Raw genomic sequence first — 25,195 nt, forward strand, 5'->3', positions numbered from 1 at the left:
CAAAGAAACTGAACAATATATACAAGCAGTGAACTCCCTCAGCTACACCATATTAAACATACCATTTAAAGTTCCTTACAGTTTTATTATTCCAGGTGCACAGCTACCATAAGAAGCCTTTGTAAGCCACTGCCATAAATGTCATTTGTTCTCAATGAGCAATTACATTATATATAAGATGATTGTTTAAATTTATGCTGGCAATACTAAGTATTAAATCAGGCAATATATCAAAATATATGAAGTCAGAACAAAAATTGCCAAAGACTGTTAAAAATGCAAAAAAATATATAAAATCTAAAAGTGTAGAAAACAACTTTTATTACAAACACGTTTGTTATTTCTGTGATCATAAGACCAATAAAAAGAAGAGTTGAAAATAATCACTATACAATTAGATAGTAATCAGAGATTTTTCAATTACTTGGGTATTCTAGGTAAAATTGTGGGGAATAAGGATTTTAAGAAAATTATGAAAAAAGGAGGTTGAGGTAGAACAAATGATTTATTCAGTTTTCAGAAACAGGAAGTTAATTTCAGATACTATTTTCCTTATACTTGTTTTTTATTTGAAAAAGTTAGGCTAAGATACAAATTATTAAATAAAATGAAATGTGTGGCCATATTTTCAGATTATATTAAGAAAGAGCATTATCATTTTTTCTAATTTTGAAAAAGAAATAGGCATATTTTATTCTTTGTTGATAAAGGAACATATACTTATGGATTCGTTCCAGAATTTGTAAATGGTTATGAAAACTTTACTCATTTTATTCCCTCTGTCAATCACCTTAAGTGGTGAATTGTTTAAAATGCATATTACACTAGACACCAATAATTACTCTCTGGAAAATATTTATTGACACATTTTCTTTCCATCTTCTGAGAAATAAAAACCACACACAAAATACAGTAAAATGCACTTTTCCCATTTCAAATAAATATATTTTACTCTTGCTAAAAATTTTTAACAATTGGCTTAATTCACCATAGTATCTTAATTACTGAGATAAAGAAAAAAATCAGGATAAATTGTCACTTATTTCAATGATTCCTACAGCATTTCTCTAGAGATCGAGAATACTATTCTACATAGAATTATATTCAGACTTGAAAATTGTTACTCCTTGTTTGGAGAGGGCAAATACAAGCTTTTTTTTTTTTTTAAACGTGTGTCAAAAAAGGGCTTAGTTGAGGAGAAAGAGAGCATTCAAGTCTTTGCTGAAGAAACTAAGTTACATGTAAACTTTCTTGTTAATGCTTCCTAAAAACAAGACTACATTCTGAATTATAATGATTCTTTTGAGTCACCGGTAAATTTTCGAAATTAGTGGTTAAGTATTTAAATTAACAGCTCCTATATAACATAAACTCAAAACAACATTTTAAAACCTTTATCAGGAAAATCTGAAACAATGATACTATACAGGACAATTTATCCTTTTCACAACTGTTACTTAACATATAAGAACTAAAATATACCAAATATACTAAATTATACCAAATATACCAAATTATACAGACTTAACAAAGAATCATATACACACAGATCCCTGATCAGTTTAAGACAAGATATTAGTCTGCTCTTGTAAGTAGTAAGAATATTTTAGTAACCAACAGAAATCACATTTAGGTAGTCACCAATATTAAGATTTTTCTTATATATAATCTATCCACCCTCAAAAGACTATATCAACAATTAATAAAAATCACTAGCAATGACTAACTTCCTATGTTAGCAGTTAGTTGGTTTATATTCTGATAAGCTTATGGAAGTAAATAAAACTTTATAGTAAGTCCAATCTCTCAGTAAAATGGCTCTATTATTTGAATGCAAACAATGCTAGTAAAAATTGGCCAAAACATAAAGGCTCAGTCCATTGCCATATTCAATATTTTTAATTTTACATAGGTTATACATTATAAAAAGCATCTGTCCTCAGCACTAAAAAAGTCATTGCTATTATCTAGGAGGATATCTTATAATAAGAAAATTTTCCCTCTTCATATAATTTATTAAAAACATTTTTGAGGGGCACATACAACAAAGCTTGGGGACTATTCTCAATGGTATTAAATGACTTGACCAGTATCGAGATTTGAACCCACAAAGTAAACAACAGACTTCAGCCCTTTGAAACATTTCTCTGTACCTCTCTCTTAATTTTGTTTTATTTAATTTTTTTCTGGGGGAGGGGTGGGTAGTGCCTAAGATTTACTGCTTGCTCTGCCTTCAGGGATTACTTCTGGTGGGGAGCTACATGGGCACTGCCATATGCAAGGCAAGCTCCTTTTTTTTATCATACTATCCCTTTGACCCCTCCTCTTCATTGTCAAGAGTACAAAGTTCTGTTTGAATATCCTTTTAAGTAACATTTTTGTTTGAACATTTCTGAAACAAAGTATGTGCTAAAAAAAATTCACAAGTATACTTCTCCTCTGGAAGACGGCTTTGACTGGTGGGTATGGCACTTGTGGTTGACAGAATAAAGTTTTGTTTAGCTTTAAAGAAAATCCACCAAGTCTAAAGAAAATTGTCGTTTCTTTCTTTGAAATTCTCTATAATTCCTCCATCTCAAAGTGTGTGTTAAAGCTGTTTGTCATGGATGTATGCTCAAAGATCCTCGTCAGGCTTGGTTTCAGCAGTTCTACTGAGTGGCACGGCAGGTGCTGAGTGGTGTCATTCTTCAGAGACATCATTTGTTCTGTCCCTGGTTCCCTTCTATCATAATAGAGAGCCCAAAGTAAAGTAATGGTGAGAATCATGGCCAGAATCTGGGTTACACCAATGGAAATGCCCAGAAATCTGAGCACTTGCAGTTGTTTGGTTCCTCTCAAAAAGGAATACATTTTCTTCCCACAACCCTGCAAAAGAAATATCACAGTCAGTATCACTTTGGATGTTTTCCAGAGGGTAAAAATAGTGAAAGCAATTTGTATTAATTTGTTTAATTAAACCATTTAAATTATAAGCTTTTAAAAGAAGTACACTCAGCAGCAGAAAGATGTGCAGGATTTATAGCGAATGCTCTGTACGTACCTGTAGTGAGCACCTTTGAAAAGCCTGTGCAGTGTACTTAGGAGAGTAGGAGCCTACCCTGTCTTTCTCATAATCTGCAACTGAGGATCCTGAGTGAAAAACATGGTATCTGCAGCAGGAGTTGCTAGCTAGTTTTTCTTTAAAAAATAAGAACCAGTTAGTAAATCTTTTGGACTACATAAGTCCTATGAGCTCTATTGCTGCTACTCATCTTTGTACTGTAACATAAAGGCAGCCACATATGGATATGTTTTACGGCTACATTCTGATAAAATTTCATGTGCAAAAATAAAGTATACCAGATTTGGGCCACAGATCATATTGAGCACTGATTCTGAATAGGAACTGAAGTCCTGAATTTTAAAATAATGTCCCCATATTATTTGTATTCACTGTTAAGTTAGAATACATTAGCCAGAGACTTTCCTCAAAGATCGGGATATTTTATGAGTCTACAGCTAAGATATGTGAGTGGATGGATGTCATCCTATTCTCTTCCCCTTATAGTTTAAAGGTACACACATATTTTTATTATATTTTTGTTTTTGGGGGGCCACATCTGGCAGTGCTCAGGGCTTAATCCTAGTTCTGTGCTCAGGGATCGATCCTGGCAGTGCTCAGACAATTATATGGTGCTGCAGATCAAAACTGGGTTGGCCATGTAGCAGGCAAGTGCCTTACTCACTGGACTATTTCTCAAAATGTTCTTATTAGTGAAGTACAATTATAGATGGGAAAGAGGACTCTGAAAAAAAAATAAAGGGGTGGGGTGGGTGAGGTTAGGGTAAAATGAAAAGCTACACCAAAGCAAAATTAGAAGGGAAGGACAAAAAAAAAAAAAGTAAAACGCAAATAACAAGACCAAAGAGTATGGCTATTTGCCATGTCTTTAGTGAATTCACAGCAAAGCAACAGTAATTCTCTCTTCTAAAAGAAAATTGATTTTAAATTGAGGTGAAAATCTAGGAAATAATTTTGTGAGTCTAACACATTTTAAATGAGTGAAATTCTCTACTGGGAAACAAAAAAATATCTTGCCAGAATTTCATAGATTTTAGAAGAAGACAGAAACAAAGGACTTTATTACTTACAACAAGAAGAGTAACCAGAGTGTATGTCAGTTCCTCAAGTCCCAAGAGCAACTTGAAGAAGGCCAGACAATACCTGGTCACACAGTGGTTTGATTATGAGAGAGGAGCATTAAGCAAGCATAAGGAAACATAATCTTATAATGGGCAGAAAGCACACCTATCCTTTGCACTGCAGAGACATTATCTCTACCTTCCAGACAGTAAACAAACCTGCCCTTTTCTCCGGAGGAGACACTATCTCTATTTTCAAGGCTCAGTTCTGCACAAACAACTCTGTGCCGACCAGAATAAAGGTAGTTAGAGCCTTTGCTTGTAAGACATGCAGAAATGCAAGAGATTCGAGAAAAATTATCTCTCTACGAGAAACTGAATCTTAAGGCATTTACTCAAGAGTTTAGGGTAAGGTGATTCACTGCTTACCCTACGGGTATCTAAAATAATAAATAAAATGAAAACTACTTATTTTGTCTTATCCAGATTCCATAAGGAATTACATCTAGAAAAGCAGGGATACTAGGCTAGTTGTTAATGTGGATTATTTTTTTTGGAGGGGAGGGTAAACAGCACATAATTCTTAGGTTTCCAAAGATAATGGACTGATTGTACACACAAAGGCATTATTCTCAATGCATTTGTTAAAGTTGTATCAAACAATTACTGATACATTTTATTAAATCTCTTTTGGGAGGAGGGTGGAGTCTCCATAGAAGTACTAAGGAGGCCTGGATCCCCTTCTTGGTTAACCAGGTAAGAGGTTAAATGGAAGGATGTGAGAATTTGATTATATTCTAGCCTTGAGATGTTGGGGAAGAGTCTAGGGCTGCACCCAGTAAGGCTTGTAAGACTATTGTACCAAGGATGGAATCAGTGTTAGCAGCATACAAGATATGCTACTTTTAACTCCTATAGTACTCAATAATATTTCCTCACCATGTAAAGTAGATTAACAGAAAAAAAGAAGAAAGATCAACAATTTCACCAAAGATATAATTCAAATAATCATAATTCCAGAGAACTTAACTTTGCCTTAATCACGTCATTTTTCTGGCCAACTTGTCTATTTAACAAATACACAACGGTGTGCACATGAGCATGTTATACACACACTTTCTATGGAAAAAGAATACTATGAAGACAATTATAGAAACAAAAATGTAGATACCAGAACTTGTCAAAATTCATATGTTTCACAAGAGTTCCATTCAGTGCCCATCACTTAAATATATCTGTGCAATTTTAACAGGTATCCTCAAATGGACTGTATAAATAAAGCAGACAGGGAGTTCAATAGTTCAATGCTAGAAATTATGCTTTTAGCATGTGCAGGGTTTTAGTTTAATCCTCAGCACGGGTTGGGTGCCAAACACTAGCTATTGTGGCCCTGGTGACCTGTAGCACCGCTGGGTATAGCACCATAAGAAAAAAAACAAAGAAAATTTAATGACTTCATCTCTTGAAGGCTGCATAATATTTCATCGCATATATGTACCACAGTTTCTTTAACCATTCATCTGTTGAAGGGCATCTTGATTGTTTCCAAAGTCTAGCTATTGTAAATAGTGCTGCAATGAATATAGGTGTGATGAAGGAATTTTTGTATTGCGTTTTTGTGTTCCCAGGGTATATCCCTAGCAGTGGTATAGCTGGATCATATGGGAGCTAAATTTCCAGTGTTTTGAGAAATCTCCATATTATTTTCCATAAGGGCTGGACTAGATGGCATTCCCACTAGCAGTGAATGAGATTTCCTTTCTCCTCACATCCTCTCCAGCATTGATGGTTCTTCTTCTTTTTTGGGGGTGGGCCACACCCATTGATGCTCAGGTGTTACTCCTGGCTATGAGTTCAGAAATCGCTCCTGGCTTGGGGCACCATATGGGACTCCGGGGATCGAACTGAGGTCCGCCCTGGATCAGCTGCGTGAAAGGAAAAGGCCCTACTACTATGCTATTGCTCCAACCCCTATTCTTTTTCTTTTTGATGTGTCCCAGTCTCTGTGGCATAAAATGGTACCTTATTGTTGTTTTGATTTGCATCTCCCTGATGATTAGTGATGTGGAACATTTTTTCTTGTGCCTTTTGGCCATTTGTATTTCTTTTTTGTGAAATTGTCTGTTCATTTCTTCTCCCCATATTGAGTGAAATAAGTGAAAGGGAGAAAGACACATACACAGAGAATAATCTCACTCATCTATGGGCTTTAAGAAAAACAAAAGGCATTATTGAAGTAATTCCAGGGATGAGGGCCTGAAGGACTGGCTCATGATATGAAGCTCACCAAAAAGAGTAGTGAGTGCATTCAGAGAAATAACTACACTGACAACTATCATAACAATGTCAATGAGTGAAGGAAGTAGAAAGCCTGTCTTGAATATAGGCACTGGGGAGTCGGGTGGGAGGAGAGGAGTGAGATGTGAGATGGGGGTATTGCTGATGGGAATGTTGCATTGGTGAAGGGAGGTGTTCAGTTTATGACTGAAACCCAACTACAATCATGTTTGTAATCATGGTTTTTAAATATAGATATTATTTTTAAAAAAGATATAAAATTAAAATGAAAGAGAAGAAGAAGAAAAGAAGAAAAAGAGAGGATATAATAAAACTAAAATTCTGAATTCAACTCTCTACTCTTATATTGATTAACTACCTTTTCTGTAGTTTTGGGGACTTAAGTTTTATCTCTAGAGCTTTTTCCAATAGCATCCTACTCTCCTGCCCTCTAGACTAACTTATTTTCAACTAAAAATAACTGTGCACAAATTATAATATTTTCCAGTCTAAAAATAAAACGAAATAGATACTGATAACTAAATTACATTCTACTTTATTTCAGATTTTGACATTAATGAAAATATTCCAATTTGTTTTAAACTATCACATTTATTTAAAAAAGGCATTGTAAACTGAATCATGTAGGGTGATTTGTAAATGTTTTATGTAAGTGAATATGGAATGTTCTCAAGAAAAATTCCTTGGTAATTAATGAGTTAAACTTTTGTACTTAAAGTGTGATTTAAAGCATTTCTAGGGTGGCATCAACCCCACTCACAGAGGAAAAAAAAAATCTCTGAAGAATTTTTCTTCATAAAACCCAGGGAAAAACTTACCAAAATATCAGCATATTTTTCTTATAATTCTAGAAATAAACCAAAGATTACAGCTATCTGAGGAAAACTTATTCAAATAACTCATCTGAATATCCATAAGAACAGCAAGTTCTGTGGCATTTTAATTTTCCTTATTACCATTCTCATACTACCAAATGCACCCCCTTCCCTTTCAGGTCTTGAAATTCAAAAGCCAGTGGTCTGCCTGGAAAGCACTAGAAAGAAATGATTTTAATTTGAGAGCTTTCAAAGTCCTATTCTCAAGAACTGTCATTATTTGTTTTACAAGTTGATTCCCTGGAAGACATCAATTACAAAGCTGTCTTTATTAGACCAACCCTGAAGTTAAAAAAAAAAGTGAACACCCCTTTATTTTCCTGGGGGTGTTTGTCAAAAGCAGTGCCAGACAACTAGCACAGAGGCTGCCTGAGGCTGTGGATTACCACTATACACAATGGGTTAGTCAAGAAACTTGCAGTGAAAAGCCTGAAAATGCAAAGTCTACGGAGAGGCTGGCAAAGCTGATATATTTTGGGAATCTAGAAATATTCAGCTTTGAATCAGATTGAGCTGTGCTTTGGGTTGTGAACATGCTCAGGAAAGACCTAAGGAGCTCTAAGATCTCTCCTTTGACTAACCCCAGGCTCAGCACACCCTTGTAAAAGGCCTCAAATTAAAATTATTCATTCTTGAACTAAACACTAAATAGAGTGGGTCTTAAGTAGTTACATGTGAAAGAAAATCAACACATTTCATAGAATCAGTTCATAAAATACAAATAACTACCACAATAAACGGCTACTAAAGAACTGTGAAGAGAGTAGATAATCTCATTTACATAGAGTCATCTTATATAAAATTTGTCCAGCATCAGCAAGAGCCAATGATAAGACAAGCAGACAAACAAAAGAAAACTAAAACAAGGAAGTGTGAATCATAGGAAAAAAAGAGTCACCAGAGAAAATACTTATTAGAAGTGCTTCCTATCTCACATCCACTCTGAAAAACACACTAAACAACAAGTGTTTCTTAGTTGGAACCTGTCTTCTTAAGAATGATGTTGCTTTGATTCCATACTAAACCAATATATTTTTCATAATATTGAGTCCCAGTTGGTCACAGCTTTTCTTTAAAGCACAAACTATTTCATCTTCAACAGTCCTACTTTCTTTAACTTTTCCAACTATATTCCATCAACATCCTGATAATTGCATGTTAATGTTGTCTATGATTCTTGAATGGATCTAGATCTTAGGGTAAGCTTCTCTATCCCTACTCCCACAGAAAAGAACACTGGAACATGCTGAGATGACACTGTCCAGAATAGATCTCCCAGTACCCTGAGCTCATTTCCTTGTTGGGAATGGCATCAGTATTTTATTCAAAGCAAAGGTCCCACAATTTAGACCACTGAAAAAATTTTTAACAAGGTGTCAATCCTAGCACCTAGCAATCCATCATTTAGTTTATAAAATGCATATCTAACTCCTCAAACAAAATCACATTTTAAAGATTAAGCCTGTCACCAGAGTTTGTTTATCCCCTTCTTTTAAGAAGGCCTCTGAAAGATCCTTGGAGGCCCACAACACAGGAGTGGCTTTGGAAGACTGTAACACAGGGGTCTCAAACTCGCAGCCCGCGGGGCATTTGCGGCCCTCCGTACAACATTTTGTGGCCTGTGGCTAGCCTTCAAATATCGCAGTATGCGCAATTATTCACTTACTGAATAATTACAATAAAAATCGCATTAGTAAGAAAATAATTGCATTAAACATTCGCATACCCCAGCAGTTCCATTTGGGGTATGCAAATGCGATTTTTTGCAATTTTTTTCTTACTAATGCAATTTTTTATTGCGAATATTCTGTAAGCTAATAATCGTGAATACTTTGCGCCTAGCGCAGACGTCATTTCCACTGCTCCTGCTCACTGTCCCTTGCATTATCGGAGGCCTAAGGGAGAGAAGTTTATTACAGAATTAGATTTTGTCATATCTTCATCATGACTTCATCAAAGCCTGCAGTGAAGAGAAAGATTGATGACGAACACAGACAATTTCAGGAAAAGTGGGAGATGCAGTATTTCTTTGTTGAGCACAGGGGCATCCCCACATGTCTTATTTGCTCAGAGAAAGTTGCAGTACACAAGGAATACAACTTGAAACACCATTATTCAACTAAACATGCTGAGGAATGTGCAAAATATCAAGGAAATGAGAGAGCCAACCAAGTTGCCAGTCTTAAAGCATGTCTAATGAGGCAACAAGATTTCTTCAAGAAAGCAACCAAAGATAATGTTGAATCAATCCAAGCTAGTTACATGGTTAGTGAGATGATTGATAAGGCAGGGAAACCATTCACAGAAGGAGAGTTAGTTAAAAAAAAATGCATGTTACAGGCTGGAAGTATTATCTGTCTGGAAAAGAAAGGTCATTTAGCAAAATCGCTTTTCTGCCAACACTGTGGCAGAGTGCATTTCTGACATGTCAAGTGACATTTATCATCAACTGTGTGAGAAAGTCAAATGTTTTGATGCATACTCAGTTGCTCTTGATGAGGGCACAGATATAACAGACACTGCGCAGCTCACAATTTATGTCCGTGATGTTGATTGCAATTTTGAATTGACAGAGGAGCTGCTCACAATAATTCCAATGCATGGCCAGACCACCGCTAATGAGATAATTTGGCATCTGTGTGATGCCATTGAGAATGCAGGTTTGCCATTGAAGAGGTTTGTTGGAAAAATAACCGATAGAGCACCATCGATGACAGGAAGGAAAAATGGACTGGTGGCACTTGTTCAAAAAAAACTTGAAGAGGAGGGTGTAGAGAAGGCCATTGCTCTTCACTGCATTATCCATCAGCAGGCCCTTTGCAGTAAATGCCTGCTGTGTGACAATGTGATGTCTGTTGTTGTGAAATGCATCAACCAAATCAGATCCAGGGGCTTAAAGCACAGGAGGTTCCATGCCTTTTTAGAGAAAATGGAGTCAGAATATGGAGATGTGCTCTATTTCACCGAGATACATTGTCTCAGCAGGGGAAATGTTCTGAAAAGACTTTTTGAGTTGAGAGAAGAAGTGAAAGCCTTCATGGAGAATGGGAATGCTGTTTCTGAGTTGAGTGATCACAATGGCTCATGGACTTAGCTTTCCTTGTTGACATCACACATAAGCTGAATGTACTAAACAAGATGTTATAAGGCCTGGGGCAGCTTATCAGTGCTGCCTATGAGAACATGAGAGCATTCGCCACAAAACTTGTGTTATGGAAATCCCAGCTCTCTCAGACAAACCTTTGCCATTTCCCAGCATGCAAGGAACTTGTGGATGCAGGTATACCATTCAGTGGTGTGAAATATGTTGATGCTATTTTTAAGCTAGGGAAGGAATTTGAGCACAGATTTGCAGACTTCAAAAAGCACAGAGCCACTTTCCAAATTTTTGTGGACCCCTTTTCCTTTGATGTGCAAGATGCCCCTCCTGTGCTTCAAATGGAGCTCATTGACCTGCAATGCAACTCTGATCTCAAAGCCAAGTTCAGAGAAATTAGTGGAAAAGCAGACATGCATGGCAATTTTTGAGAACATTGCCCCCAGCTTCCCTGAGCTTTCCCGAATGTTCAAGCGCACCATGTGCCTTTTTGGAAGCACAAATTTGTGTGAAAAGTTATTCTCCACATTGAACATAAATAAGTCAAAGTACAGGTCTAGACTTAATGATGATCATCTTCAAGCCATACTGAGGGTCTCAACTGCTTCCTCTCTAAAGTCATATGTGGTTCAGATTTGTGAGAAGAAGTGCTGTCAAGTCTCTGGCAGCAAGGAATAGGCAAAAGATGCCATGTTCAGAAGAACTGTTCATGATCTTCACTCAATGTTCTATTCATGTTCAGAGGAAATACTTAAAATTGTTAATAATGACATTTGAGGACTTTTTTTTGTGAAATCCCTTATTCAGCACTGCCTCACCCCGACTTTGCCTCCTGTGGCCTCCAGGTAAATTGAGTTTGAGACCCCTGCTTACAGCTACTAGGACTATCTGCTTAACCTTCAGCACCAGAAGACCCAGGTAGCATCACTTCCTTAGTCCCTTGAATTCAGTCCCTTGAATTGCACTTGTTTAGCTAAGAATCACCAGGTGGGGGAAATCCTAAAATCACTTGGGATTCCTCCTCCTCAAAAAAAAAAAAAAAAAAGCTTTTTTCCTTGATAATTAAGTGCATTGAATATAAAATCCTGGATATGCACTCAGAAATCGTTCCTGGCTTGGGGGACCAGGTGGGACTGAGGTCCGTCCAAAGTCAACTGTGTGCAAGGCAAATGCCCTACCGTTTGGGCCACCGCTCTGGCCCGAAGATTATTCTTCTTAAAAAACAGTATTTCCAGGTTCTTTGTATACAATAATTTTCTCCCATAGTTGCTTTCTACATTCATTGCAACAGCTCTAAAATTTATATCCCATTCTGCGTCTTCCTCACGAAGGTAATTCAGTCAGAATACACATCAAAAAGCTTATTTTGAACCAAATAAATATGAAAAATAAGGTTTACACATTTTCATGCAAATATGAACACTTTTGTTGAAAAGTAGGACAGTAAGAAAAATATACTGATGTGTTTCTATGCTGTCTAGTGTATTATTCATAGATACTTATCTGCATAAACAAACATTTCTTTTTTTGTTTGTTTGTTTGTTTTTTTGTTTTGTTTTGTTTTTGGGCCATATACTACAGCACACGGGCTTTTTGCTCTCTGCTCAGAAATTACTCCTGGCAAGTGCAAGGGACCATATGGGATGGCAGGGATTGAACCCAGGTTGGCCACATGCAAGACAAACACCCTACATACTATGCTATTGCTCTGCCCCATAAACAAACATTTCTGTTGAGTGAGTCAAAGAAACAGAAATTTGACAGTTCAAAAGTGCATTTCATTTCATGTAAGGTGTTTTATTTAGAAAAGCAATAATTTATGTACTTACTTGCTTTTGTAAAAATAAAATACTGAGTTGATTTATTTTAAAAATATTTTCATTTTAAATAAAATGTTAGTCCTACCTAATAATCGCAGAGTTCAAAGGCATAAACAAGACATATTGGCTAGTCTACTTTATTTATGGCAGTATAAAAATTCTGGACAGCTATTAACTGTAAATAATAACACTATCTTTTTATTAGAGAAAAATCACTAATCCTTACATTTCTTAGAATCTATTTGAAGGCATGTCAGGATGCCTCATTTCACTTGAGGAAATTATACACTTGAAATAATTCTCTGATCTATCTCTAAAATGAGTTTCTAAAATTAGATGAACACCCATGGCTTTTCAGTACTCAATATTCACAGGCAACATAAAAAAGTTAGGCCAAATTCTAATAGGTTTATGAAGATAAAGTATAAATAAATTTAGAAGCCAATACATGCCACTATTGATATTTTATAATTGATTTTTGGCAATATGCATGACTCTTGAGTTTGAAATCACTGTGTTAATTATGAGGTACAAATGTATAATCTTCACTCCTATTTCTTCTAAAATTGAAAAACTGAATGATGGCAGATTATGAGTTCATGAGCTTTTAACAGGTTAGACCCAAAGTTCCCACTGATAATCATAAGCTCTGCAGGGAAATAAGCACTTTCTTAAAAAAAATTTTAAACAGCAAGTAATAAAATTCACTGCAGGACTGTCTGTTATTTTAAGAATAAGGTCAAGTTTTAAGAGTAAGGTCAACTAAACCCACACATAGGAAATAGTCTAGAAATAGACTTAATTTCAAATAACAGTAAGCCTTCAATTCTCATTGGAGATCCCTATTCCTCAGTAGACATGAAGAATCATCTAATCTAAGTTTGTACCTACTTAATCTTGTTTGTTTTTACGAAAAAAGCATGGATATGAAGAAAATCAAATCTGAAAGCTCAGAAGGTTTTACTCTTCTTAGTTAATGGCAGTTCCAGCAACAGGCATTTTCTGGTTGGCTAAGCTGAACATTTACAAACCATTCCTTCAAACACTATCTCCTTAGGCACTTCTAACAACTACATATTTGCCTACAATGCAAAATGTCTAAGAAATTGTCTAAGAAATGAGAATGTATAAACAAGTTAAGTGATGAACTTCAAAAGACTCCTAAAATCTTGATCTGAAGTTCTACTGTTAGCTTGTTTGCATGTGAGCAGACACGCACACACACACACATATACACACATTGTATTCTTTCCTTCCATTACTAGGAAAGCTAGTAAACAACTGTAATCATAAACTAATATTTTCCTATTTATTTTAAGAAATGCCTTTATTATACATCACAATGAATAAAAGGTTTACATTTATTATGAGACCAAGCAATTGGCTAAGAATTTTCCATAAAGTAGCCTAATTTGTTTTGACAATGTTATAATGATGTAGGTATTTTTATTACATAAGGGAATTGAAATTTATAAGTTAAAATATTCATGTTTTTCCTTATCAAGAATTTAGAAGTATGGATTTTGGGATCAAAAATATTGAGCTCAAACACCTTTTAGTTCTATAATATCAGTTAGATAACTTAATATTATAATATCTAAATATCATAATATTAGGATTCTATAATATCAGCTAGATAACTTATCCTCTTTCTCATCTAGGAAGTAAATATTTATACTATATCTTCATCAAGTTATTTTGGGCTTACATAAAGTAATATAAGCAAAATGCTTATTCGTAGAACTATATACATTCTAACCCATTTTTACTTATTTTTAAGATTCTATTTAAGATTTAATGATGATTTCTGATGAACATAATTCCAATATCATACAGGTTACAAGTATACCCACTTCCTTTGCCCAAGGACCCCAATTCTTCCTCTCAAACTGTTTCCTCAACTCAATGATGTGAGTCAGTTCTTCTATTCAGTTATTCTATAGCCTTTGGCTATAGCCTTTGTTACCTTGCTGTGTAACTTTAAGTCCTACATGTACTTCTGTTATTGTGTAGCTTTCCCTTTTATTCAAATTGACTTCATTCAGCATATATAAAAATTCTTTTAGAAAAATCCAATATGCACTTCTCATTCCTAATTAATTTTAACTCAGCTCTGTAGTATATATACAGCAAATAAGAACTTTTTTAAAAAGAATTTTAAGAAGAAAATTTACTCTCCAAACAACCCTGAGATGAGTAACCTGGACACTTTAATTTTACAGATGAGAAAAATAAATTGTGTCACCTGATTAGTAAATAATGAATCAATGTTTGGATTTGGTATTAGTTAAGTATTTTTTTTTTTTTTGGTTTTTGGGTCACACCTGGCAGTGCTCAGGGGTTACTCCTGGCTGTCTGCTCAGAAATAGCTCCTGGCAGGCACGGGGACCATATGGGACACCGGGATTCGAACCAACCACCTTTGGTCCTGGATCGGCTGCTTGCAAGGCAAATACCACTGTGCTATCTCTCCGGGCCCTTAGTTAAGTATTAATCTTTGAATATCACTTTTTTCAAAGGAAGACACATTCCCATAAATGGCTCCTTCCTTCACATCCAGGATAATAACTTTCTGCTTCTGGTGTTTATAAGTTGGCGCCTTTCCTCCTCCTGTGAGTGTTGCCACCCCCAACTCTGGTCATTAGTTCAAATATTGTATCAGATTTGGGTGGTCTCATTTTATTCCATGACTTCACTGCCTAATATACCCCAACATTTATAAACCCTTAGCATAAAGCCACCCATCACAGATAGCATACTGATAAATAATTTTACTTATTGGGATACAACTTCCTAGCGAGAGACATTCGCGGCCTCCTTTGCAGCTAAAAGCAGTCATGTGAATGCTCATCATTGGAGCGTTAGCAGAAGTGCTACTAGTGGGCTCTGTCTCCACCCTACTCCCTCCTCTTCAGTAACTTAAACTGGAAAAATAATAGGGGTAATTTATAAGAAAAGAAAAAAAGCTGAAGTATCTCGCCATTGTGGATCTCTGGGTGAAATTGTGTAGCAATGATGTCTGATAGCTACTCTAGATGAAGAATTTATGAGAGAAATATACTTCTACCTTGTTCAAGTGATTGTATTTTGTTAGCACTTCAATAATAATTATACATATGATCTTTATCTCCAGACTAATTTGTTCTTCTGAGCTTCATATTTTCTACTACATTTCTGCACAGGGAGTACCAGAAAGAATCTCAAATCCAGCATTTCTAAAATGGAATTAATTAAATCAACTTCTTTGCTAAAGGGAAGGTCACACTGGTGGTGAGATTGGTGTTTAAACATTTAATGCCAAAAATAACTAATTATGAACAATTTGGTACATCATAGTGTTATAGTAAAAATTAGAAGAATAAAAACCCCAGCTTCTATCCTCAATAAGTAGTTTCTCTCAAGGGGAGAGTTAAGAGTTCTTACAACTTTCCTGTCATTCACTCCAGGTTAATCCTGTCAATTCTCTTTATCTTTTCCTCTATTCACTCCCTATTCCCTCCATGATGAATTCCATCTTTTATATTAACTAGAATGAATTGCAATTGTTTGTTACCTGATTTCATTGCCACCTTATTCATTCTCTGTCATGCAAATATAAAGTCTTTTTAAGCACACATCTACAATTGTTACTTTGTGAATATTGTTTAATGCCAAATATCTCACAACTCTTTCCTATCAGTAAAACATAATGGCCAAATTTGCAAATCTTCATTAATAAAGCCAGAGAACACGTTTTTGAATACTGAATAGGTAACAGGAAACTCACAATTGAACTATGTCAATAAAGAGGGTGAAAGCAAAGAATGTACTTGGATCCCTGAAGCAAAACTGGAAGAATAGTTCAAGGTCTGATTAGATCAAGTAAAGTCTAAGATAAAAAGGATTTTCCCCCCATCAAGTCTAAACTAGTCCTGCAGATAAAACAGCTATCACCCCAAGTCAGAGGCAACCTGAACCTGCCAGCAAGTTACTGAAGAGATAATGAAGTCAGCAGAGGCAGAAGAAGGTGTCTTTGAGTTTATATTTAAAAAAAATAACCCTGGGAATCAAATTTCTTGGGGATATTTCATGCAAATAACCATTGAGCCTGAAAGTTGCCTACTGTTTACTATCTCTGTGTGTTTATCTAAGCATGTAGTTTCATTATTAATAAAACAGAATCCTGCTACTTCTCTGTTCTAGCCTTCATTTCATAATATTGCCTAAAGTGTGTGAACATGCTTGCCTTTTTCCTGGCATCATCTCACATACTTCTGAATCAAATGTTTGCATGAGTCAGAGGGAAAGTCATAGATTTTTGCCTGCCCCAGCCAGCTCTTTCAACATGACCTTCCTCATACCTGGGCTCCAGCTGTACTGTATTATTTCCAGATCTGGGTTTGCACCAAGGCCTTTTTGCTCAAAAAGCACTTTTAGAGCTCATGACAACTGCTATCTGCAAAGAACATGACATATTTTATCTGGTAAGAGTGGAATGATTAATCCTCTTAATTTGGATTACTTTAGGTGGCAATTTATTTGAATTTATTTAGAATTAAAATTTTATTTATTCAATTTATTTATTATTAGAAACCAGAAACCTCACTAGACAAGGATGGTTGAAAATGAAAAGAGTTGAGGCTGGAGCGGTGGTGCAGGGCGTAAAGCGTCTACCTTGTACGCACTAGCTTAGGATGGACAAGGTTCCATCCCCCAGCATCCCATATGGTCCCCCATGCCAGGAGCAATTTCTGAGCACATAGCCAGGAATAACCCCAGAACATCACCAGGTGTGGCCCCAAAACCAAAAGAAAATAAGAAAAAAAAAAAAGAAAATGTGTAGAGCTGAAAATATTCCCCTTATTTTTTCCCTAAATATCATAAAGTGAAGTCTTAATTTAAAATATTTAAAGTCAGTTCCAAAATGTGCTTCAGAGATCAGTCTAGGAGTGAATTTATTGATTACCCTGGAACCCATCAGTCTTTAACCCTTGCTTCTAAAATATGCATTTTCATGCTCTCTTTTTTCTACAAAAACTTTCTTGTGGGGCTGGAGATAACATGGAGGTAGGGCATTTGCCTTGCACGCAGGAGGTGGTTTGAATCTTGGCATCTTATATGGTCCCCCGAGCCTGCCAGGAGCGATTTCTGAGCTTAGAGCCAGGAGTAACCACTGCTGGGTATGACCCAAAAACCGAAAAAAAAAATACAAAACAACTTTCCTGTAACTAAATAGACAAACTGTTTTAATGAGAAACATGAGTTCTCTAGTTCTCTCAATCTACCTGTATTTCTTGCATCAACTCTTATCTTTTGAATAATAATTTTAAATAACATTAAATACCTTCTATCCAAGCTCACCAGAAAGAAAACTGTTATGTCCATAACTATAACCCTATAACTTGTTAAAGGGCTACACCTCTTGCCTACCAAGTCCTTTTTACCTAAGCATGCTGTCATGTTATGGATCTTAAGTCCTTATGGCTCATAAGTGCTGAAAAAGATATATATGAATTTATAATCATGTAGAAAAATTATGAATTAAAATAATATCTACTAGTCAACACAATCAGATATACACCATTGACTCATCTTTCAAATGATAATAATATTGTTATTATTAATATGGTTTTGAGGCCACATGCTACTTGTGTTATGTTGCTTGAAGGACAATGCAGTATTGAGTATTATATATGTGTGTGTATATATATGAATATATATATCAAATCAAATGTCACTTGCCAAGAATAGCAGATAACAAAGAAAATGGGTAGCAGAAGACCCCCAATCTAACAGTAATTCTTCTACTCTCACAGAGAATGCAAGACACAACTATGATAATAAAATACTCAAGTAACCCAATCCACTTGGTTTACCAAGAACAGCTCCCAACGTAAACTTGAGATACATCCCTATAAATGCATTTTATATTACGTGAGCAAGAGAGATCTTTCTATACTCATTTTATCATCACCAAGATTCTTGTCCTGAAAGTCCAACTCACCAGGTCATGTCTTATCATCTCCACATGCACACAATGTTTCTATTTACACAAATCTATTACACGTCTTCCGAAATATTTTCTGTTACTTAGAAATCAGTTTGGGGCCGGTGAGGTGGCACTAGAGTTAAGGTAAGCCTTGCAAGTGCTAGCCAAGGACCGTGGTTCGATCCCCAGGCGTCCCATATGGTCCCTCCAAGCCAGGGGCAAATTCTGAGCACTTAGCCAGGAGTAACACCTGAGCATCAAATGGGTGTGGCCCAAAAAACAAAAAAAAAATCAGTTCACCTATCTTTCTTGAATTGATATACAGGAGTGGAAATTATCATTTCAGTCCATTTAAGAAGATGTTTATGCTTCATCTTCCATCCGATGTAGCAAGCAATCCTAGTTTACTCTGTGGGTATGGACCTTTAGGTCTGGAAGTCCAATAATGTTGATAAAAACCATGGACCAATATAATATCAAAAACAACCTCTGTAATAAGCCTTTCCTTTAAGTGTTCCCTCAAGAACACAAATCCATAAACAAGAGATAGGGAATCCCAACTCTACAAAGACTATAGCTGGAAATGTAGCTCAGTGATAAAGTACTTGCCTTGCTTGTGTAATACCCTAGGTTGGATCTCTAGTAGCAGCAAAAAATAAATAAATAAATAAAAATAAAAAATATAGGCTCTACAAAGACTATTTGTTTTTGTTTTTGTTTTTGTTTTTGACTTTTACTAGTAATTGATTGGATGAAAAACTCAAAAGGTGGGATAAGGATGCACCTAATCCCATCTTCAGCCAACTTAAACTCAGAGGCCAAGTACTTAGTCATGAGTACTTAGTCTGATTAAAAGGAACAATCTGTCTACAACTGTCTACAACTTAATTGCCACAGCTTCCTGGGGCTGGTGGATGGGGATGCTTTGCATAACCAGTTCCTTAGAACCAAAATATCTTTCATCAGATCTCTGCAAGGTTGGATCCCTCTCATCTAGCGTTCTCAGTTCAAATGATACCTCTGAAGTCTATTCCTAACAATCCTATTTTAGTAGCTTCCTTCCAAATAAAGTTAAGCTTAAGTAAATCATTCTATTCATAATCTTCAAAGTGCTAACCACCACCTAAATACTTTTTGTTGCTTTTCACCCTGGATATGCCAATATCCCAAAATAGAATTTAAGTTATATAAGGAGAAAGAGTTTTTTTCTTCAATACTATCTCTATCCTCAGCACTTCACAACAGTACCTAGACCACACTAGGTACTCTTCAAACATGTTGAATGTTTCTAATAGTATCAACCTATTGGTAGAGATATTTTTGTCTGTGATTATAAATAAGCCCTAATGTAAGAAAACTGTTAGTATATTACAAATATTTTAGAAGCTGTGTGCCAAACCCAAAAACACCTCTGAGGGAAATGTTTTTCAAATGTGCAAGTGTTGCTACATTTCTGCTCTGTCATTTTTCACAAGTTTTAAAATGTGTCACAAAATATTATTGGGTCAGGGACCAGGCAGGTCACCAGATGGTTGAAAATGATTTATTTCCTTGATTTCAGAATACTGAAGAAAGATTGCAGGAAGAAAGCCAGTTCTTATCTCTGAGCATACAGAATATGAAAGATAAAAAGGACCTTGAAGTTCATCTAGTCCAGATTCACTCTTAATTTAAAAACCTATTCTACCCACTAAAGATACAGTTCTCTGACCTTGACTTTAATATTTTTAGTGATGAGGCATTCACTATTTAACAAGAAAACCTGTTTCACAATTGGACGGATTTTGATGAGCAAGGTCTTCCTTCTATTGATTCAAAATTTCCTTCCTGTAACTTCTGCCCCTCGGAGTAACAATGAGTAAGTCTAGTTCCTGTTTGAATGATGAACTCTGAAATATTTGAAGACATCTAAAATCTCTCCCCTTATTGTGTGCTGCTTCAGCATAATCAACCCAAATAACTACAACTATACCTCATTTGTTCCAAAATCTAGACACTCATTTTCCTTATGGCTGATAGCTGGATACACAGTCATTTGGAAAACTTTTCTTTTTAGGCAAAGTAGAAATAAGTCTAATTTATATTTTTAAAAACGGATTTATTTGTACTTGTTCTACAAGGTCACTAAATGATCCACTTTCATAATACATTTATTCATATAGCATGTTACATCATTACCAGTATTAGCATCTATTATTGTAAAACACAAAAACACTCAGACTCCTCAAACTCTGCTTTCTCTTCAGAGAAAATCTTACAATTGTAAATAAAAATTTCAGCTCTTCACTGAAATTCTTTTGAGGAAAATAACTCTTTTAAAAGTCATTTCAGCCATCAATTTCCACAAGCGTGATATATAACTACTTTCTATAAAAATTCATGGCATAGCAATTGCAGACATTATGAAATTAGAGCATCTCATTACTAATACTGAGGGTGGAATTAATCTAAGATAAACTCAAAAAAAACTGAATTGCATTTTATAAGAATAGCTTGTAATTTCTTTGTGCACTTTTCAATCAAATAAAGTAAAATTGAAATGACTTGTCCATATTTAAATTTTTAGAAGACCTAGTAAATGATTTACAGTCTATCTTTTTCATTATCAATATTGCTACTCATTTTATCATTAGTTTTAATCACTATAGAAGGTAAACATTATTTCACTACAGCATTGTAGGCCATCAAATCTCATGATTTGCAACTTCTAAAAACTATCAAACAGACTAAGACTACACTTAGAAAGATGACATGTTTAAAAGGAAAAAAATGGCATGTTCAATTTAAGACTATACTTATATCTCAATACTGAAATCGTATGCCTTATATATATGGAAAAACTAGTAATATTTTTGGATCAAGGAAGACCCAGCAGGAGGAGCATGTCCCATGAAATTTTGGGTTTGATCCTAGATACTAAAAACAAGGACAGAAACAAACAAGCACAAAAACTCACCCTGGCATTGTTATAATAAATTTGAATGCACAATTATGTCTGTAAATATTTTTATCTGATAAATATAAAGCACTGTTTTCTACTTTATGAAGAATCAGAACTTTTGCTGTTGTTTGTCCATTTCTATTATAATATCTACCAATATTTAACTTTCACAGAGAAAAAAAAAACTGTAGCATAATCATAATGTGGCAATCAACCCCACTGAAACCAATCATTCCTTGTTCAATTTACAATAGCATTTGTTCTCTTCTTCCTCATAGTCAAATACTAAAGACAGATAAGATTCATGATAAAAGAAAAACATGTGAACAATTGAAAGTTTTCTTAATTTATTTTAAATGCTTTAAATTTAAGTAGCCTCATGCAGCTGATTTCAATTTTAAAATAATATACTTTATACTAACAATGCTTGAAAGCCAACATGATAAAGGAACATGAAATGATGAACAAAAAATACTAATCATTCTGAAAAGTAATCTCAGTAAACACAAATATGCATTTTTAGTGGGTAGATGACAACTGACTATAATTCCGGCAAATACTGAACTCTATAAATCAGCAAGAACTAAAAATCACTCACTAATCATTAGCCAGCAGGGGGAACTGAAAGTAGATAATAACCTTTAATCTGGAGAGTGTATTTTTCCCCATACCCATGGTTTAGTGATTTAAAATCCCTAAAATACATATTGTGTTTGGAATTTCAAAGTCACTGTTCTTGAATGTCAAGTTAGCTACACAATCTGCAAATATATATTGTCAAGGAACACCCAGGAAGTGGAAATAGAACTTGTTTCTAGAAAAAAAAAGTGAAATATAGTTAGTTCTGAAAAAACTAGTCTTTTCTAATTTCCTATGTTAGAATATGATTAGTCTACAGATGGTTAACTTTATCCTGTTTCTCTAAATATTGGCAGGGGAGAACTTTATATTTTAGAAAGGAAAGAAATTTCATTGATTTGTTACCAGTTCTTTATTTAAAAATCATTATAAAAAACATGTGGCCAGGGACCAGGTTGGTTGTGTGGCTCAGCAGCAGAATGCTTGAATAAGCAAGCCCTGAGCTCAATATCTGGCACTGCTATAAAGGAAAAAGAGAAAAGGGGAAAGTAAAATAAAAATAGAGAAAGAGATAAGAAGGAAAAGAAAAGGAAAGAAAGGAAAAGAAAACAAACTTGAATCCATAGTGATATGACAATACCTTACCTCTTGATAAAGATCACTGAGGTCTTCCTGGTGGGCCTGTTTGGAACATCCTGGGAATTCCCTTACACAGCAGGAATCTGGAGGCCAGTCCATCTCTGTCATTTCCAGCCAGTCTGTAAAGTACACTACTCCACAGCACTTAAACTACAAAACAGTGACTGGTCAGAGTCAGAAACTACACCAACATTTTCTTAACATACAAGAGATTAAATGTCAGATTTCTTGTTTATGTCCTCAAAATAAATTCCCTACGTCATCACCTACTGTTATGTGTACATTCTAACTTGCTGACAAAAATGTAGTAAAGGACTCCATGAAGGAACAATTCTGAACAACCATGTCAATAAAACATGAAATATATAAGCATCTCCAAATGCACAGGATCATATAAAATTGAGCTAACATCTACACTTGCAAAACAAAGAGCTGAAATAGAACCTTTCACTATAAGAGAGTTATTGAGCAATCTATTTATGTCAGGTTAATCATTTAAAGGTTAAATTAATATTTTTGTAATCAGTACAGAAAAATTATTTTAAAAGAAATATTTCTTTGCATATTGACCTTTCACAAAGATTACTATCCTTGAATGAATTCATGAGTAAAATTTGCAAAATAATATATAAACATAGGCTTAGTCAAGAAATTTTTATTCAACCAAATAAGATTATCGAAATAAATTAACATATTCTAGCATAACAAACATAAGAAATAATAAAGCATTAGCTTGAATAAAGCTGAATTATATATATTATATGTATAATATAATATATACTGTCTTTTATTTTTATGAACCCAGCTGACCAAAAATTAGCAAAAATATTCTCTGGTCAAGGTTTAGAGATAGTGCTTAAGGTTATATGTAGATTAGTTTTATAATAATTAACTATAGCGAATAATTTTCTGCCCTTGGGTAAGGGAGTTATTCTTCCATATAATGAAAGACAAGGGGTCAGACTGTCAGCAGTCACTGAGAGAAACTTTGCAAGAGTGACTGTCTGCATTTATGTAGCACCACTTATCAATCTGTGCTCAGCATTAACACTGCAGTAGAAAATGCCATATCCACCATTTCAGAATTCAACTCAAATCAAGCTGCAGAATTCTGAACTCATGCAAAATAAAAAATAAAGATATGAAATTTGACTTCATCTTTTCAATTATTTAAACATATACTCTTTAACAATCAAAGAGGATCTCAAGTCATAAATGGTGACTGAACACTGTAATACTAAAATTTCCCCAAAGAGTAAATAATCTCATTCTTGTCTTTTCTTTTTATAAACCTATTCTAAAAGCTATGAATGTATCATTAGTATAAAAATTAAGTCAAATTGAATCTGACATGTTTTCAAAAGTAATTAAATATTCATTTAAAAAAATAGGCAGTCTAAAGACTTACTTTCTAAAAATTATAAAATATCTCATTTCTAATCAGTGTGCTCACATCTTTGCACTTTGAGAAAATCTATTTGTCTTCATATGTGTTTTTCTACATAGGTGATAGTGAGACAGTTTGGGGAACACAGAAACCCTTATAATAGAACAGCTTCTGTATTTGATATTGTTAGAATAGGAAAGACTCCACAAATAATTTTCATAATAGATTAAGCATGTTGAACATTCATGTAAATAAATGCAGTAATATAATTAAGTGTGGTCCACATTTTTATGGACATTTCCTGTCTTCTTAAGCATCATGCTGAATCAGTACCACCCTTGTTAACATTGTGCCAGAACTAGAAAGTACCACCACTTCTCTATCTATAAAGAAACAGAATTTCTTGAACCCAATATATTGTAAGTCTGGATTCTAATTACCATTTTCAAATAGTCTTTCATAAAAAGTCAGGAAACTTTTTCACTGAAAAATTGTACAATTTTTTTTCTTTACTGAACTATAGTTGGCATAGAACAGGTTAGTTTGAGGTAAACAATGTAATGATTTAATATTGATACTTATCATCTACAAAATAATAATAGATAAAGATAATGGTAGACTATCATTATAACAATTATAGAATTGTAAATGTTTTTACTTGTGTTGAGAATTTTTAAGATCCACTTTTTTTAAGTAGCTTTCAAATATGTAATAGGGCATTATCAAGTGCCATCCCAGAATATCCCTTTGATTTATCATTTTCATATAACTTTGAGTTTTTTGTACCTCTTCATGCCCATGTTGCATGGACATCTGTTGGAGGCTTTTTTTCCGTTAGATTCCACAGATTAGTAAAAACCACACAGCAGTTGACTGATTTACTTCATTTAGAGGTATGCCGTCAAGGTCCAGAAATTTAAAATATTTTTTAGACAAATGTCACTAAGTGAAACAAGTGAGACCAAAGTGACAGTTCACCAAATTCAGATAATGTGCAGATCAGAGCAGAGTAAGGAGTCGGGAAAACAGGAGCACCTAAGGCTGCTTTTAGCTCCAAAATTTACTTTAGAAGCATGGAATTATGTGCAAAATGGTAACCCTTATCCCTACTCTGAAATCATGTTGAAGCACCCAGGTAATGGAGCATATCTGGAAATGTTCAAGTCTTTTAACAGTTAAGATACAGACATGAGAGCAGACCCTAGTCTCCTACGTCAGATGTCCACTATAAGAGAAAACATAAGCAGATACCTATAGAGGGAAATTTTAGAAGACCCAAGGAGAAGAGGTTCTTGTAAAAGTTCAGGAAAAACTAACTTTTCAACCTTCCCTTCAACATCCAGCCTTCAGAACCACAAAACAGCATTTCTTTGTTGTGGCTGCAATTGCGAGCATAGCAAACCAGGGCTACAAAAAACTCTTGTGAATGTTTGCCTTGCATTCAGCCAACAAGCATTTGTTCCTTAGTA

General features: G+C 34.8%; 1 protein-coding gene across 1 annotated transcript in view; it reads right to left on the reverse strand.

Annotated features, from left to right (window-relative positions):
- Positions 1-2,525: 2,525 nt before the first annotated feature.
- The window catches only part of TSPAN12 (tetraspanin 12), an 83,697-nt gene continuing 61,027 nt past the window's right edge, over positions 2,526-25,195 (reverse strand). Inside the window, exons 7-8 of the mRNA XM_049771116.1 lie at positions 22,346-22,489; positions 2,526-2,865 (exon numbers count right to left, since the gene is read on the reverse strand). Of these exons, the coding sequence (XP_049627073.1) occupies positions 2,560-2,865; positions 22,346-22,489 (450 nt within the window). The 3' untranslated portion in view covers positions 2,526-2,559. The remainder of the gene's footprint in view (positions 2,866-22,345; positions 22,490-25,195) is intronic.

Source organism: Suncus etruscus, chromosome 1, assembly GCF_024139225.1.
Source record: "Suncus etruscus isolate mSunEtr1 chromosome 1, mSunEtr1.pri.cur, whole genome shotgun sequence".
NCBI lineage: Eukaryota > Metazoa > Chordata > Mammalia > Eulipotyphla > Soricidae > Suncus > Suncus etruscus.